Below are 16,443 nucleotides of genomic sequence, written 5' to 3'. Positions count from 1 at the left end.
GGCTCCGAAAATTTTCAGCCTTGCCTGCCAAAAAATGTAGCCAAAAAAAAAAAATCAATGACGCCAATAAATAGCAATACATTACAAAAAAATTAGCCGAGATAGCTAAAGCTACTTGAAATCGTCGGAAAGACAAAATAGCAGTAAGTGGCTGAAGCTGAAATGAATTTAGCCTTAGCATCAAAAAGCAACATGACTGCTGCTGCTTAGCTCGGTTTTAGACAACAAAAACAAATATATTCGCATTTTTATCGATTTGGTATTTTCATATGTAGACAATGAGCAAATGTTATCGAATCCAATAAATTTAAATGTATTTTAGTTTTGTGGCATATTATTCAATACAGTAAGAAAAAATATTGGCTAAACAAAAATAGCTCGCTTATCGAAAACGAGCTAAATAGCTATGCGCTGAGCTAAATAGCTGATCATGTGCTATTTTAGCCATGGCTGTCAATATTTTATAGCAGTTGCACTGAAAGGCTAATTTCAATAGGTGCTGGCTTTTAAACACTGGTTCTTCATATAAATGATACGTTTTTGGAGTATTTTTCATAGTTTCTTTACTGATCTTATTATTATTAAACGTGTCTGAGTATAGTTTATTTGTTTTTGGGTCTCCGTAGTAATTAAGATCTGCTTATTTGACACTAAAAGTTGCGATTCTACGGATTCTTGAGTTCCTGCCACAACTTTTAATACTGTACCTAAGAAGCATAAGCTTATTGTTAACGAGTGGTGCAATTTTAATGCTGACAAAAAAATGTCATGTTTATTGTTAATATTTAACAGTGTTTGCTACTTAGAAAATAATTGAGATCTGCTTATTTGACACTAAAAGTTGCGATTCTGCGGATTCTTGAGTTCCTGCCACAACTTTTAATATTGTACCTAAGAAGTATAAACTTATTGTTAACGAGTGGTGCAATTTTAATGCTGACAAAAAAATGTCATGTTTTTTGTTAATATTTAACAGTGTTTGCTACTTAGAAAATATTTCACATTGCATTGTCATCTATAATTCTCACAAAGACTAAGTTCACAGAATTAAAAATTAATTATGCCTAAAAATATTCAAGGCTATCTAATTCGCTTTCATCACCCCAAGTAAGTACTACAGAACCGACGTACAATAAATAAATGCAGATATAGCGTGTAGAAAATAAAAATCGACTTTTTATTATATGTTTATTCATAATCTGGATAAGAAAGCTAATAGAGTCATTAAGAGCCGAAATTTATTCCCCAAAAACTTCAATTTTAATGCGAAAATAATTTTTTGAACGTTTTTAAGAAAATTCTGAATAATTTGTTGTTATATGTATATTTATTATTATTAATATTACAGCCTAATCATTAAACTATATGTATTTTATACAATGTATATTTACTTCTTTAATACTAATACAATCTCGCTTTGAAAATACAGGCGATTTTGTTGTAATTTCATTTTTTGATTTAGAAATACATATAATATAAGTGCGTGAGTTTAAAATCGCCACTGGAAGGCGCTTACATACATTGATTTTCATACTTTCGCAGGAGCCAAGGACGCACATTTTAACTGTAGTGTACCATCTGATTTTCTTTTTTCGTCAATTAGAATTAAAGTCCGCTTTAGATCAGTAGATATTATCAGGGGGTAAGATAAAAAAACTGCAACAAAGTCAAACGCCATAATTTTTACGTTTTTTTTTTAAATTTTATTGAATGAAAGCAAAAAATGTCGGAAATAGTATCAAATTTTAGAATAAGTTTAGATTTGTTCGAATTGGTCACCTTTGGCATGAATTATGGCCTTCAAATGGCCAATGAAGCCATCACACGCCACCCGAATGTTGCTCTGCGGTATTTTGGCCCATTCCCGGCGAAGCGCTTGAGGTGATCGACACTTTGGTTTTTTTGAGTTTTGGTGGCCAACCGAACCACATTTTCAGCTGACATCTTTGCAAGTAAACACGATAATTTTGTTTGTTGACAAACTGCTGGACAACGAATGTCTTCTCATCGGACAACAAAATTCGCAGTTCACCACTTTCGTCCAAGCGAAGCAACTCTTTAGCTCTTTCGAGTATATTTTCTTTCGGTTGCAGTGTAAGTTCTTGCACTTTTTGGAATTTCAGTAGCTTCACCCCGAGTTCATTTTTCAAATATAGAGAAATATATAGAAATCACACCAAATATAAAGAAATCACACTATCACGCTTGTATTCCATCACGAATAACTTTTTTCTGGAAAATTCTCACCAAAATGCTTTTGTACGCTTGTAAACAATACAATGAGCTGTCACTGGAATAATTTATAATAATTAGAAATGACAGCTGTCTGAAGTTGTTTGCAGTTGTACTGACTTACTTCGCTCAAACTATGCAATGGATGAGACTGTCAAAATTAGTGTTGATTTCAGTTATTTATATTATAATGTAGATTTTGGTATGAATATAGATCAATAGATTTTATTTAGATAATTAACTAACGCTTGGTGATAACCTATTATGGTGCGGATCATGGTGTGTACGCGTATCGGAATGGTCGACAGGGGTGGGAAATGAGTGGAGTTGGGGACGTTATTTCCATTCGGCTTATTAATACGGATTATTTAATATGCCGTTAAGTTTAGTCAAAATTATACTTTAAAACTGCACTAATGTTTTAAAGTTTCTTTCAAGTTTTTTTTTTTTATTTTCTGCTCGCTAGATTTACATTTTTTCACATACCCGTCGATATACAACAATTATTGTCTGTAACAATGGCAGAGTGAATGGTCGCCCTCCATAAGGCAAACAAAATAAGAAACTCACAGCGTTACATTCATGAACGAATATTATGGAAATAATTTTATAAAAATAGTAATTTGTTTTCAATTTTTAAATATTTGTGAAAAACTTGGTGGAATTGAATTGATTGTTTATGTTATTGTTAAACATTCAATAAGCAGATTGCTTAACACTAGGGTATCCCCGAAAATTTTGTAGAGCCGTAATACCAGAATACAAGCCTCCATTAAATTTAAAACAAAATGTGTGGGCAAATCATATATTCACATTAGTTATATATTATATTTTATTTACATACTAGCTGGCCCGGTCCGCGTTGCCGGCCCGTACTTTTAGTCTTTAATGCATATTTTTTAAAGCATAATGGAACACAGATCTTAATTATGTAAGCGGCACAATTTTTATTATAAGTAAAATAACTCCATAGTAATTTCTAAATAGAAATAAACATTCATGGCAAAAAATGTAATAGATAATCACAAACCGTCGGTTTTAGATATTTTGAATAGGCTGATCTTAATTTTTCAGCCATAGGCTTTAATTGAGTGTTAAAAACCTATATGATATAGAACATCTATAATAGCCCCATGTGAAAACTCAGCTCAATTTTTGGTATTATAAAGGGCTTAGCAACATTTCCCATTCAAATGAGCTGTAACTTGGGATTTGTATTTACAACGTTTAGAATACCGTGCTGTGTGGTATTAAGTTTTGTCCACCTCATAATTAGGGGCATAATGATTTCAGAATAGTCAAAGATAATTACTCTTCTACACCCATTACCGTAAGAATGTAATTTATTTATTTTATACCCTCCACCATACAATGGAGGGTATATTAACTTTGTCATTCCGTTTGCAACTCCTCGAAGTACTCATGTCAGACCCAATAAAGTATATATATTCTTGATCAGCGTAAAATTCTAAGTCGGCGACGTCCTTCTGTCTGTTGTAATCACACTTTCGAACGAATTGAGATAGAAGGCTAAAATTTTGCACACATGTTTATTTTCCAATAGGTAGGTTATGTTCGTAAATGGGTCATGTAGGTCCACGTTTTCATATAGCCCCCATATAACTGTACATCCCGATATTCGGAATTTTGACGAATTTAGCGACTTTATTAACCGTAATTATTTCAAATTTGGTAGTTGAAGTTCGTAATGGATACTACAGCCGGAATTATTTCAAATTTGGTAGTTGAAATTCGCAATGGATGCTACAGCCTATGACAAAAAATTGTTTGTGCAGGTCCACGTTTTCGTATAGCCAGCCCCCATATAACGGTACCTCCCAATATTCGGTATTTTGATGATTTTAGCTTCATTTTTCATCGGAATTGTTTCAAATTACGTCCTTAGAGTTCGTAATGGGAACTACAGTCTGTGACAGAAAATGGTCTATGCAGGTCCACGACTTCGTATAGCCCCCATATATCAGTACCTCCCTATATTCGGTATTTTGACGAGTTTGGGTACAATACCCACCGAAATTGTTTGAGATGTCGTATGTGAAGTTCGTAATGGATGCTATAGCCTGTGGCAGAAATTTGTCTATGCTGGTCCAGGTCTTCGCACAGCTCCGATATAACGGCACCTCCCTATATACGATATTTTGATGATTTTAGATACATTATTCACCGTTTATTTCAAGTCCCCATATTAATAAAACACAGCGACCACATCGAGTCTGTCCAATAACAATTTCTACTTTTCTGCTAACGATGTTTGAACTTTTCATACGCTAATCTTCCACCATACACTGATAGACTCTCGCTGATCAATATGCCAACTCTGGAAAGCCGTACAAAAATGCCAGATATCCCATTTCTTTATAGTAAATGTTCTGCCACTATGTACCACTAGCAACTCAATTCTCCAGAATGAGCCATGCAAATGTCGAGAATGTCAAAAGATTTAAGCGCACTTTAAAAAGTAAAATAATATATATTTTTTTTAAATTTTTAATTTAAATTTTATAATTACCATTTATGTACATATATAGTCTGTAAGAAATTATCCATAGGCTAATAGAAAGAATAAATCTCCGCGACAGTGCCTAGATACATGTGTTACATCCACTTCTTTTCCTTGTTGTGAGGTCTTTGATCCAAATTACTTTAAATTTGTCAATTTATTGAGCTCAGCGCATTTTTGCATGGATCCATCGTATCCATGTAATGCTTCCTCACTTTATTTTTATCGATAGATTTCTGGAATATAGTCCCGGCAATCTACATATGCTGTTTTGACCTGGTCTCATGCAGAGTCCGACTCCTTACGTGTTGTTTTCAATGTATGTGACACTATTGAAAATTTTGACATATGATTCAGAAGATCCTTGGCATAGTTTAGAATGTATCACTTAAAGTTTTATCCATTGTGATAGCTGAGCGTTAGACTTTATGAAATTTTGTTGTGTTACAAAAATTAAATGTAGACCAATGAAAAGGGTTTAACAAAGGTGTGTGGGGTTGTCGGACAAAGGATTTACCATTTTTAACTTGATATCGCTTAATATCTTATTGCAGAAGAATTTAATTTTTAAATCCAATAACTTTCTTTAAGTACGCCGGATTTTCCATCAAATTCACAGCGCTATTCAGAGAAAATAACTTGGATTAGAATCCAAATATTTAAGCAAAATATTTTAAAAAGTTGATTTGTCCCACCAAATTATTTTTTAAAAAAGGAAATAATTTAGCTCAGAATACAAAACACAAATGTTCAAGAAAAATTTAAGAAAATATAAGTGTTTAAAATTATAATAAAATTTGTTATCGTTTTTTTTTTGTCTGTATTGTATTGTATATTGTATTTGTCTGTCCACAAGACGGCCAAATTAAATAAAAAAATCTTACAAATACAACAAATTTTTCGAATAAGTATCACTTCAGCCAAATATTAAGGAGAATAAGCTCAGAGAAACCAACCAACAAGGGCATCTAAGAGACGAGAACAGTGAAGCCAGCAGCAGCATTATTTTTTTGTTGCAAAATAGTCAGGCCACCATTACAATGACCGTTTGCAACTCCTCCAAGTACTCATGTCAGACCCAATAAAGTATATATATTCTTGATCAGCGTAAAATTCTAAGTCGATTTAGCGATGTCTGTCTGTTTGTCCGTCTGTCTGTCTGTTGTAATCACGCTATCTTTCGAACGAATTGAGATAGAAGGCTAAAATTTTGCACACATGTTTATTTTCCAATAGGTAGGTTATGTTCGTAAATGGGTCATGTAGGTCCACGTTTTCATATAGCTCCCATATAACTGTACCTCCCGATATTCGGAATTTTGATGATTTTAGCGAATTTATTAACCGTAATTATTTCAAATTTGGTAGTTGAAGTTCGTAATGGATACTACAGCCGGAATTATTTCAAATTTGGTAGTTGAAATTCGCAATGGATGCTACAGCCTATGACAAAAAATTGTTTGTGCAGGTCCACGGTATTTTGATGATTTTAGCTTCATTATTCACCGGAATTGTTTCAAATTACGTCCTTAGAGTTCGTAATGGGAACTACAGTCTGTGGCAGAAAATTATCTATGCAGGTCCACGACTTCGTATAGCCCCCATATACCAGTACCTCCCTATATTCGGTATTTTTACGAGTTTGGGTACAATACCCACCGAAATTGTTTGAGATGTCGCATCTGAAGTTCGTAATGGATGCTTTAGTCTGTGGCAGAAAATTGTCTATGCTGGTCCAGGTCTTCGCACAGCTCCGATATAACGGCACCTTCCTATATACGATATTTTGATGATTTTAGCTACATTATTCACCGTTTATTTCAAGTTTCCAATTTGGATATTGTAATGGCTTGTGACAAACAATGCCTATGTAGGTCCACGTCGTATAGACCCCAATATAACGGCTATATTCGGTATTTTTAAGACTTTAACGGAATTTTTAAGGATTTTATTTCTTGAAACTTTCCAAATTCGTTCCAAATGATGGGGGTATTCAAAGTTCGGACCGGCCGAACTTTCTGCTTTTTTACTTGTTGTCATTTAAATTGTGCGTTAAAGACCCCATAAAGTCCATATTTTTCATCATAATATAATTCATTGACGATCAAAGAAATTAATATTCGTGATATTTTTCATGTTTCTGCCAAAATTTCCGACAGAATGAGTCTCAGTTTACATCCCATCTACGTTCCCAAACAATATTCTCTTGGGGGTTCAAATTCAATAGAATACAAATTTTTTTTATCACATCACATCATCACACATTGGTTGGGAAGGTACACTAATGGGTCATAACCTTTATTATTTCACGCGTTATCGTATGCATGTGGTATTTTATGGCGGCTGGGAAATATATAATTTTAGAACATTTATTTTTTATTGCTACATTTTCCCAGCGCCTCAATCGCACTCAAAAGTATGTACAAAGTATTTTGTACATTCTCCCGGGCGGCTTATATGTGTATGTTAATAGTGGACTGTATTTTTATAAAGTTGAATAAATGTATACTATAAAATATTTAAATATAAAAATATGAAAAGGAAACTAACTATATATGCTCAAACAATATAAATATTCAATTAAGTAACTGCTTCCAGGAAACGACTCCATTTCTTTGTCCAGTCCTTCTTGCCAATGCCACCACCTTTATCTGCCGGCTTCATTCTCCATACCGCATTAATAGTCCATCGATGCAGACCGCCATTATTCACGTCGGAAAGGATTACCATTAGCGCCATGGTACGCTCTGCATTGTCGTCTTCTATTTTCACGGCCATTAATGATTTGCTATTGATTTCGCTGAGGCAATACCCTTCAGGAACTGGAACCAGAGAAATTTGTTTGTTTTTTCCCACTAAATAAATTCATTTCCATACTCGTTGGAAATAAAAGGGCCTTCTGTACGTAGAGGCTTTCCTTCTTTTTTCTCTTCTGCTATGTTTTCTTTTCCTCTACAATCGTTGTCGTAATCAACATATTCGCCGAAAATGTTGGATCCTTCTGTGCGCAGCGGCTTCTCTTCTTTTTCCACTTTTCGATTATTTTGAAGTAACTTGACATGTTCCTTCTGGAGTGGTTTTTCATCAGTCAGTGTGGGTGCGACTCCAGAATTTCCTTCCACATCTCGTTCCTCACAATGAGGACTTGCCGGCGGGGAAAAATTCCCAGAATTACCTTCCAAGCCTGGAATCTGTTTTCGTTCAACAGCATTATGTCCCTTTCTTACACTTGATAGTTGTTTGGACAAGTCATTTTTCTCAGCTTCCAAGACTTGCCGCGCTCTTTCTGATCTAGCCATTTTTTCATTGACTTTCTCTAACTTCATTTTCAGATGTCGCACTTCGACAAATTCGATTGCTTGTCCCTGCAGAGATTGTAAATTGTTTTCATAGGCTTGCATTTGTTCGAACAAACCATCTTCTAATTCTCTGTCGTAATCTTCCTTTGTTTCGACATAGTTAACTTGTCTGTTTTCTTCCACTTGCTCTTCCCAAGTTAGATAGTCACATTTCAGCGAGAGTATCCATCGTAATGGAGGTTTCATCGAATCTTCGATTTCTTCATCGATGTCCAAGTCTGTGTAATTGCGACTCCGGGTTGCTAAAAGCTTCATTGCCGATAACATACACATATCCACATCACAGGGTACTGTCTTCATATGGGTTGGAAGATATTTTTTTTGTGTGTATCCTCAAGTACCGTGGTAACTGGTAATATGTTTTTTCTACCAGTACCTTCCATGCCGCGACGTGTTTCACCTTTTCAAAAGCTGACGTCGACGTTAATAACTGGAAATAGTCTGCCAAAGTGCTGATATCTTCTTCCATTTCTTTGTACATTTTTAAATTTAAAGGTTTTAGATGGGACTATTTGTTCTCTTTTAAAAACTTTTTTATATTGCCTTCTTGGCTTTTTATACCCTACAACACTTTGTGTTGGGGGTATTATAAGTTTGATTGGGTCAAAAATTATATAACACCTCGAAATATTTATTTCCCACATAGGAAAGTATATATGGATCTTCCTATCTCGCCGAGCTGAGTCGATCTAGCTATGTATGTCCGTCCGTCCGTCTGTCCGTCTGTCCGTCTGTCCATGTTAATTTGTAATCACTCTACAGGTCGCAATTATGGCCCGATCTTCACGAAATTTAGAATGGAGTTGGGGTTAAGGTCAGAATAGAACCCTATTTCTTTTGGAGATGATCGCACAATATTTAGGAGTCGAAAAGGACCAAAAACTGAAAAAAATCCTGATTTTGCAGTTGCTCTACAGGTCGCAATTATGGACCAATCGACGCGGAAATTAGCATGGGTCTAAATCTTCGGGCTGGGCAGAAGCCTTCCGATTTTGATGGTCATCGGGTAATATTTAGTGGGTGAAAAAGACTATAATATTTGTGATAAATAAAAGTCAAATTTCCATTATACCGCGAATATTTTTAGTCCCGGCGAAATCATAAATGGACGAACAGGTCAATTCTGACCGTTACGTAGATGCCGATAGTAAATATATCGGATATATATAGCGAAATATATACAATATGTATATACAAAGGAAAGGAATGTTAGATGGAATGCTTATATCTCAAGAATGGCTGGACCGATTTTGACAAATTTTGTCAATTCAGAATGCCCTCTTGACATAAAAGTATAAAATCTAAAAAAATAGCATAAAAATAAGTCAAAAATTATCTTAAAATAGATTTTTTAGTATTTTGTGACATTTTTTATTTTTTCATATTTTTTATCGCATGCGATTTTTTCAATTTGACTTATAATATTAAGGTATACATTTTGTAATATTTTTCCACCTTACAACACAGGTTTGGGATATTATATACGGATTGCAATTATCGTCCGATCCTCACGAAAAGGGTAGGGTTAGGCTCAGAAGGGTTAGGCCTATTGTTTTCAAAGATGTCCGCAATATATTTAGGGGTTGAAATGGACCAACAACTAAAAATGTTCCTGATTTTGCAGCCGTTATAAAGGTCATAAAGAGAGTTTAGGACAGCGTGTAGAATGGACCACTACTTTTGTCTGAAAAATACCAACATTACTTAACTTCTGCCTTTTTTTGCTGATTTCTTTGACGAATATAGCCAAATATCGTAGACAAGAAGATCGTATAGAAGAGTCTAAATTTGGGGATACAGAGGAGCCTCTTGCTTTTGGAGATGATCGCAAAATACGACGGAGTGCGTAAATATTGGGCAAATGCCCCTGGTGAAAATGCTAAGGGTAATGTCTGGGCAGTGCTCCGTCACATAATTTCAAAAGCGAAATCTTCCAAAATAGATTTGGACATAAGGGGGCTTCTAACATATTGTAGTGTTGTAGGGTATCACATGGTCGGCCCCGCACGACTATAGCCTTTGCTTACTTGTTTCTATTTGTTTTTTATTTTTTCCAGTTGGGACTTTGATGTCCTCTTTTCCCAAATTGTATATTTTTTATGTGGGACTGTTGTTGTCCTCTTTTTGTTATGTTTTTTTTAATTTGCCCCGTGGGTCTTTATTTTTAATATATATTTTTAAATTTTGCCTTTATGGCTCTTTATAATTTTATCCCTCAACGGATTTTTATTGGTAGCTATTCTCCTCTTTTTTGAAGAATAGCTACTTCTGCTTGTAGTGAGTCTCTTACCACTGGTGGGGGAAAACTCCTACTATTTTCTTTTTGTGGTCCCTAATTCGTTTCACTTTGACAAAAGTGAAGGCTCGATTGACCAAATGTAAAAGAGCGAGAAAAGAAAACCAACCGAATGGTTTGGCTGTTGATTCAATTCTGATTTTATTTTTAAAATATGTTTCTTACGTACTACTAAAACTAATCTAACTTAACCTAGTCGCAGCCACACAATTGTTCTAATCTATTTTAATATTGAATGGAGAACATTGCAGGGCTGCTTGACATCACATTCAAGTGGTCTTGTGCATCTACTGAGCGCATCGATATATGTGAGTGTGGGTTATAACCTTTATTATATCACGCGTTATCGTATGCGTCAGCGCACAAGATCACCGAATTGTTCACATGTGGTATTTTATGGCGGCTGGGAAATATATAATTTTGGAACATTTAATTTTTATTGCTAAATTTTCCCAGCGCCTCAATCGCACTCAAAAGTATGTACAAAGTATTTTGTACACAAAATATGGTTAAAATGTAAACCATACTATGACCTGCAAAAGCGATTTAATGTATCTTGCATTTTGAGTTCTCATTGGACGGATTATTGTCATATGAAAGAAGTAGGCCCACGTAGGTCACTCGTTATATTTTTAATATTATTCATTCCGAATTCAAAATAAAAAAATATTCACTTCAATATAGTATGTCAAATTGAAAAAAAATCACACCAAAAAGATTTTTTCATTAACATTTTTATTGGCATATTTTACTGCGATTTTTCACCAGGATACCATTCCAAAATTGTATGAATTGTTAAAATCCGCCAAGCCATTCAACTTGTTCGAAGAGTTTTTACAACAAAATTTTAAGGATCTTTACGAAGTTTGTCAATAGAATGTACTATTAATTTAAAATTCGATTCCATTGAATTCTTTTTCGATTTTTTCCCGATTTGAGAATTTTTGCAATAACATCTCTTTTTCGTGATTTTTTAGCGATTTTGAAAAAGTAATTATCTTTTCACTTTGTTGTGACCGCGTTGAATTAGTAGTGCCCATATAAAGGTACCTCCTGATTTTACCATATTTGAAAGGGCTTGGCTAAAAATGTGTATTACACAAAAATTTCAACATATCTACAAATTTTAGAATTTTCTCCATGTAATATTGCCCCCTCAAGTCCACCTTTTGGCGGAGGAGGATTTCTGAGGACTCTAATGCACAATCTGAGGTGCTAATGGGTTTAAAAAAGTAATTAACTTTGGCTATTCTTAAATCATTCAGCCCTCAATTATGAGGTAAATTCCAAATTACGGCTCATTTGACTGGAAAATTTTGCTACGATTTTTACCATACTAAAAATTAATTTGATCCCTTACATGGGGATAAGATTGATATATACTTTTTAATAGAATTGTATAGCACATCCACACATTTGAAGCCCACGGTTTAAATATTGAAGCCCACGGTTTAAATATGGGTCCAGGTATTTTATAACACTTTTAATCGACAAGTACGTGCTTTGACAAATATGCATAATAGACAAAAATTACGGGCCGGCAACGCGGACCGGACCAGCTAGTAAAATATAAAAAGCACTACAAATGTACATTCGAAAAAAGTAAGTCAAAATGAAAAAAAAAAATCATTCTAAATAAAACATTATGATTGTACATTTCAAAAGTCAAAATGAAAATGTTCAAATTTTTATGCGTTTTTTTGTATTTTATCCTTTTCGGCCAAGAGACAATTCCAAATTTGTATGAATTGTTAAAATCAGTCCAGCGGTTCTTAAGTTATACGCGTAGTAACTAACACAACTTTCTTTTATATATATAGATTACATTAGCATTTCCATTTAAACAACATACAACAAAATTTAACATCTTCACTTTATTTCTTCATCGCAATTCGTATTTTGATTAATACAAGTACTTAATATTTGTGGTGTGGTGTGGTGTGGTAAGAACCTAAAGGAAATAAAAAAAATATAACGTAAATCATAATTTTTTTCAATTATTCACAACATTTATTGGTTTAAAATGTATTCGAAGTAAAAACCGAAATTATTTTTTTTGTTCTTTTGATTTCTTAGATGGGTTCAGACTGGCTCGTTCACTAGTCATTCCCATGTAATTACCCTGTCCTGGAATTTGGAAGGTACCCGACTTTTAACCGGCGGATCTACAATTCAATTGTGGAAAGAAAAATCAAATGAATTCGCAGACGAAGAATCTATGGGTAAGTTTTTACATAATATGCTATTTCGAAGAAACTTTTAGTACGTGACAAAACACATCTTATTTAAACGCTTTACGTTATATAATTTGGATTTCTATACCCTTAACTTTGGAATGATGGGTATATTGAATTTTTCATTCTATTTGTAAAAGCTCCAAATATTCGTCGAAGACTCTATAAAATAATAATATTTTTAAATTCTAAATTCATTTTAAAGTGACCGTTTTTCTGTTGAATATTAGATACATATTATTTGACGTAGGGCATAATATTTTGCATTGCTAAATTAGGTATATCGGTCCATGTAAAAATTGTAATGTAGAGTTTGTAATGGTTGTTGTTGTTGTAGCAGCTCATACATCTGTGTTCGTTCGGTTTCCATTTCTCTGACTGCCGACGTTCTTCAGCTGCAATGGATGGGGGTGGACTCCGAGTATTGCATTCATACTGTAATTATTAACTACCTCTGCGACTGCATCAGTATGAATGCTATTCAGACCCGCTTGATAGGCCTCTCACTCTAGATCATGCAGGTCCTTCCTGAAACGCCTGGGTGGGGGAGTTCTATCCACCATATGGTGGTTAGGGTGACTTCCACGATAACACCCAAGCAGGTACTGCAACGAAAGCATATGATTATGCTGACGTAAGGAAAGAACCTTCCTCTCCTCATGTAAATGGTCCACAGGAGTCATGAGGAGGCACCCTGTTGCAGTTCTCAGGGCGGCATTCTGGTAAGTTCCCTGACTCTGGGGTTAGTACGGCGAAGCTCATCTCGCTCGTTTGCTAATCCTGCTGGGAAATTTGGTCTTATTTCAGGTATTCGACCAGCAGGTATATAGCGAGCGGCTGCAGCTTTGATGATGTTCCCTGTTCATGGCGATAATAATGGGGAGGTGATGTGATCCTAGAGAAATGACTGATTGCCAAGTTACGTCATTTGTCAGACATGGGGACACGATGGATATTTCCGGAGGACTGTGGCAGTCTCCCCTTATTCTGGTGGGCGCGTCCTCATTCACTGTGCAAAACGTGGAGCTATCAGCGCCATGCCTCTCTGGTCATTACCTAGGACGGAATGCCGTAATTCATGATGGGCATTGAAATCCCCTAACACCAGGTTATTGCCTGCCAGAAGTGAACTGATATTAGGCATATAACGTGGGGCACAGCTATTTAACGGCGGAATGTACACGTTGAGCACCTCTACCTCGGCGGTTCCACACTTGACCACATTCCATGTACGGGTCACTAGAGTCAAACTCAGGCGAGATAGGTCTGTACTGGACAGAGTGGTGCAATAGGAACGCCTCCACCCCTGGAGCGATCCTTCCACAGTACGTTATATCCATCACAACTTTGAAGCCTGCAGGTGGTACTCAGCTTCGTTTCCTGGATCCTGCGACCTTGATGTTCTTCCGATTCATGAAGCTTACAATTTCGTTAATCTTACGGAGACCATCACAATTAAACTGGAGAAATTACGCATTATCCGAAAATTGAACAGCAATGTGTAGCGCCAACTGCTGCGTAAATTGCTGTTGAGGAGATTGCGGGGGAGTCTCATATTGCGACGACGATGAGGACGCCGAAGATGAAGACTCACTGGGGTCTACATTGACGCAGCAGAAAGCAATGTAGTCCCTATTGTTGTATTCCTGTATCCGGTTTAAGCCGGAACAATTCCGGAAATGCACCCACTGCATGCATCCGTTGCATCTCACCAAGACCGATATGTGGTGGATGCGATTATGACAAACGGAGCAGAACCATGGTCCGGGGTTGGTCTCGATCCCGGCTCGGACCAAGAGAATACGGAGCAAACATTCCGGGTAATGTTGCTCCCACATCAGAAAAATGGACGAACACGAACATGTCTTTGCTGTGTTGGCGGCCCCTGGTCGGACAATTGTACTTCCGAGTCAATCCCGTACATAGAACCAGCCGCCGTGGGATTGGTTTGTAATGGTAGAACCCATTGGCAGAACATTGATTATATAGTTAACGTATTCCTATAATGGTACCTCCCGATATTTCGTATTTTCATGATTCTAGGCGGATTTTTCCACCGAATTATTTTAAATATGTTGTTTAGATTTTGTAATTAATTCATCTGCTGTGGTATAACTTTGTCTATATAAGTCAACATTTTATCACGTATCGCCCGATGTTTGGTATTCTAATTATTTTAGCCACAATTTGAATTTGTTTAATAATCTGTCATTTTAAATTCGCTATTGATTAGAATCCGCCTAACAGACAATTATATATGTCTATATCAAATTTTGGAAATTCGCTCATACCATACCGCCCACGATTTATAATTTGAAGGCTTTAAATTCCTTTTCCAACGGAATTCACTGGAATTGGCATTTTGATATGGATTCGTTCGAATAACTAATGCAGAGACTTTCTATACTAAGTTCACATGGATATTCGTTGTTCGGCCATTAATTATGAAATATCTACCTGATTCCCTACACAAAATTTTCTGAGCGAACAAAGATTTTTGTTATTTGTTACATTAAAATCACTCTCAGAACTGCGATGAAGTGTGCCATCCCTAAGAAATGAGAGCACGTAACGAAAAAATAAATTATGTCATTTCAAAATAGAAAAATTTTATGAAATTTTAAAAATTTTCGGGAAGACTGAAAATTATGAATGAAAAAAGAATCTAAGGCAACCGCCATCAACGCACCTAAGGTTGCTTCTTCCAACTCAGTTTCAAAATCTCTACAAGTTAAAGATCAACCATTATCTATGGCTCTGGCCATGAAAATGGTTTTTGTATCGAGATTCGCACCAGATACATCTACTGAGGACATAAGTTCTTATATAAAGTCGAAAATCGAAGAAGATTACTTCCTGAGATGTTATAAACTACGTTCGTCATTCTCAGAAAGTAGATTTTCTTTCAAAGTTGTATTACATCAAAATCATTTCGATATGGTAATTACGAATGAATTTTGGCTTGCTAGGGCATTTAAAAAAAAAAAATTGTGGAAAAATCATAAAATTTAGCTCATATACCTTACCAGTTCCTGCTTCAAAAAAAAAAAAAAAAAAATGATTTATCAATTTGCAATCAGAATGTAAGGGGATAAAATCTAAATTATCTCGCTTATACACTGATAGTTTTGCTTTTGAATACAATATTTTATCATTTTCCGAAACTTGGTTAAATCCATCTATATTGCATACCGTGTTAATATAAATCGGACCTAGAAATTGTGGGATTCAGTTCAAACACATAAATTTGAACTGACACTTACAGTCCTTAAAATTCCTCCGGAGTTTGGACCGCTGATTTCTACATATGTATTCGTCATTCTTTGGTTTAAGGCATCTTGATATGTCCTCAGGTTGGAAAAGTATGTATTCGTCTCTTTGCGCATCTGTAGCCAAGTATGACTTTTCTGGCTTAATGGCTATTAGAGTGCTTTATGGAGCTATTTGCGATCTTCATTCTTTTCCTCGGTATGGTATATTTCCCATCTTCCTCTTGCCTAGAAGAGCAGATGTCACCCTGCGTTGTCTGGTCTGTGGATAATTCACTATGCTCCTCTGGAAACAATGGAGCCAGCCTCTGAATGGCCCGTTTGTATACTCCAGTTGATGTTTCACATCAGCAACTCGTACAGCTCCGTCGTCACCAGCGAACACATTGAGAATTCTTCCCAATGGCCACTTCATCGGTGGTAAATTATTTTCCTTGGTGATGACCATATCACCTTTCCGAAGATTGTTCATCTTTCTCCTACATTTGTTCCGTTGTTGCAGTTCGTGGAGGTATTCATCCGACCATCTTCT

At 35.6% G+C, this 16,443-nt stretch overlaps 1 protein-coding gene across 1 annotated transcript in view; it reads left to right on the top strand.

The window, feature by feature from the left end:
- Nucleotides 1-16,443, top strand: part of LOC101895517 (dmX-like protein 1) — a 181,707-nt gene that overhangs the window by 60,390 nt on the left and 104,874 nt on the right. Inside the window, exon 3 of the mRNA XM_059127245.1 lies at nucleotides 12,485-12,630. Within this exon, the coding sequence (XP_058983228.1) occupies nucleotides 12,485-12,630 (146 nt within the window). The remainder of the gene's footprint in view (nucleotides 1-12,484; nucleotides 12,631-16,443) is intronic.

Source organism: Musca domestica, unplaced genomic scaffold (genome assembly GCF_030504385.1).
Source record: "Musca domestica strain aabys unplaced genomic scaffold, Musca_domestica.polishedcontigs.V.1.1 43, whole genome shotgun sequence".
Taxonomy (NCBI): Eukaryota; Metazoa; Arthropoda; class Insecta; order Diptera; family Muscidae; genus Musca; species Musca domestica.
The sequence above is the reverse complement of the archived record's forward strand: the minus strand, read 5'-3'. Positions and strand labels throughout refer to the sequence as shown.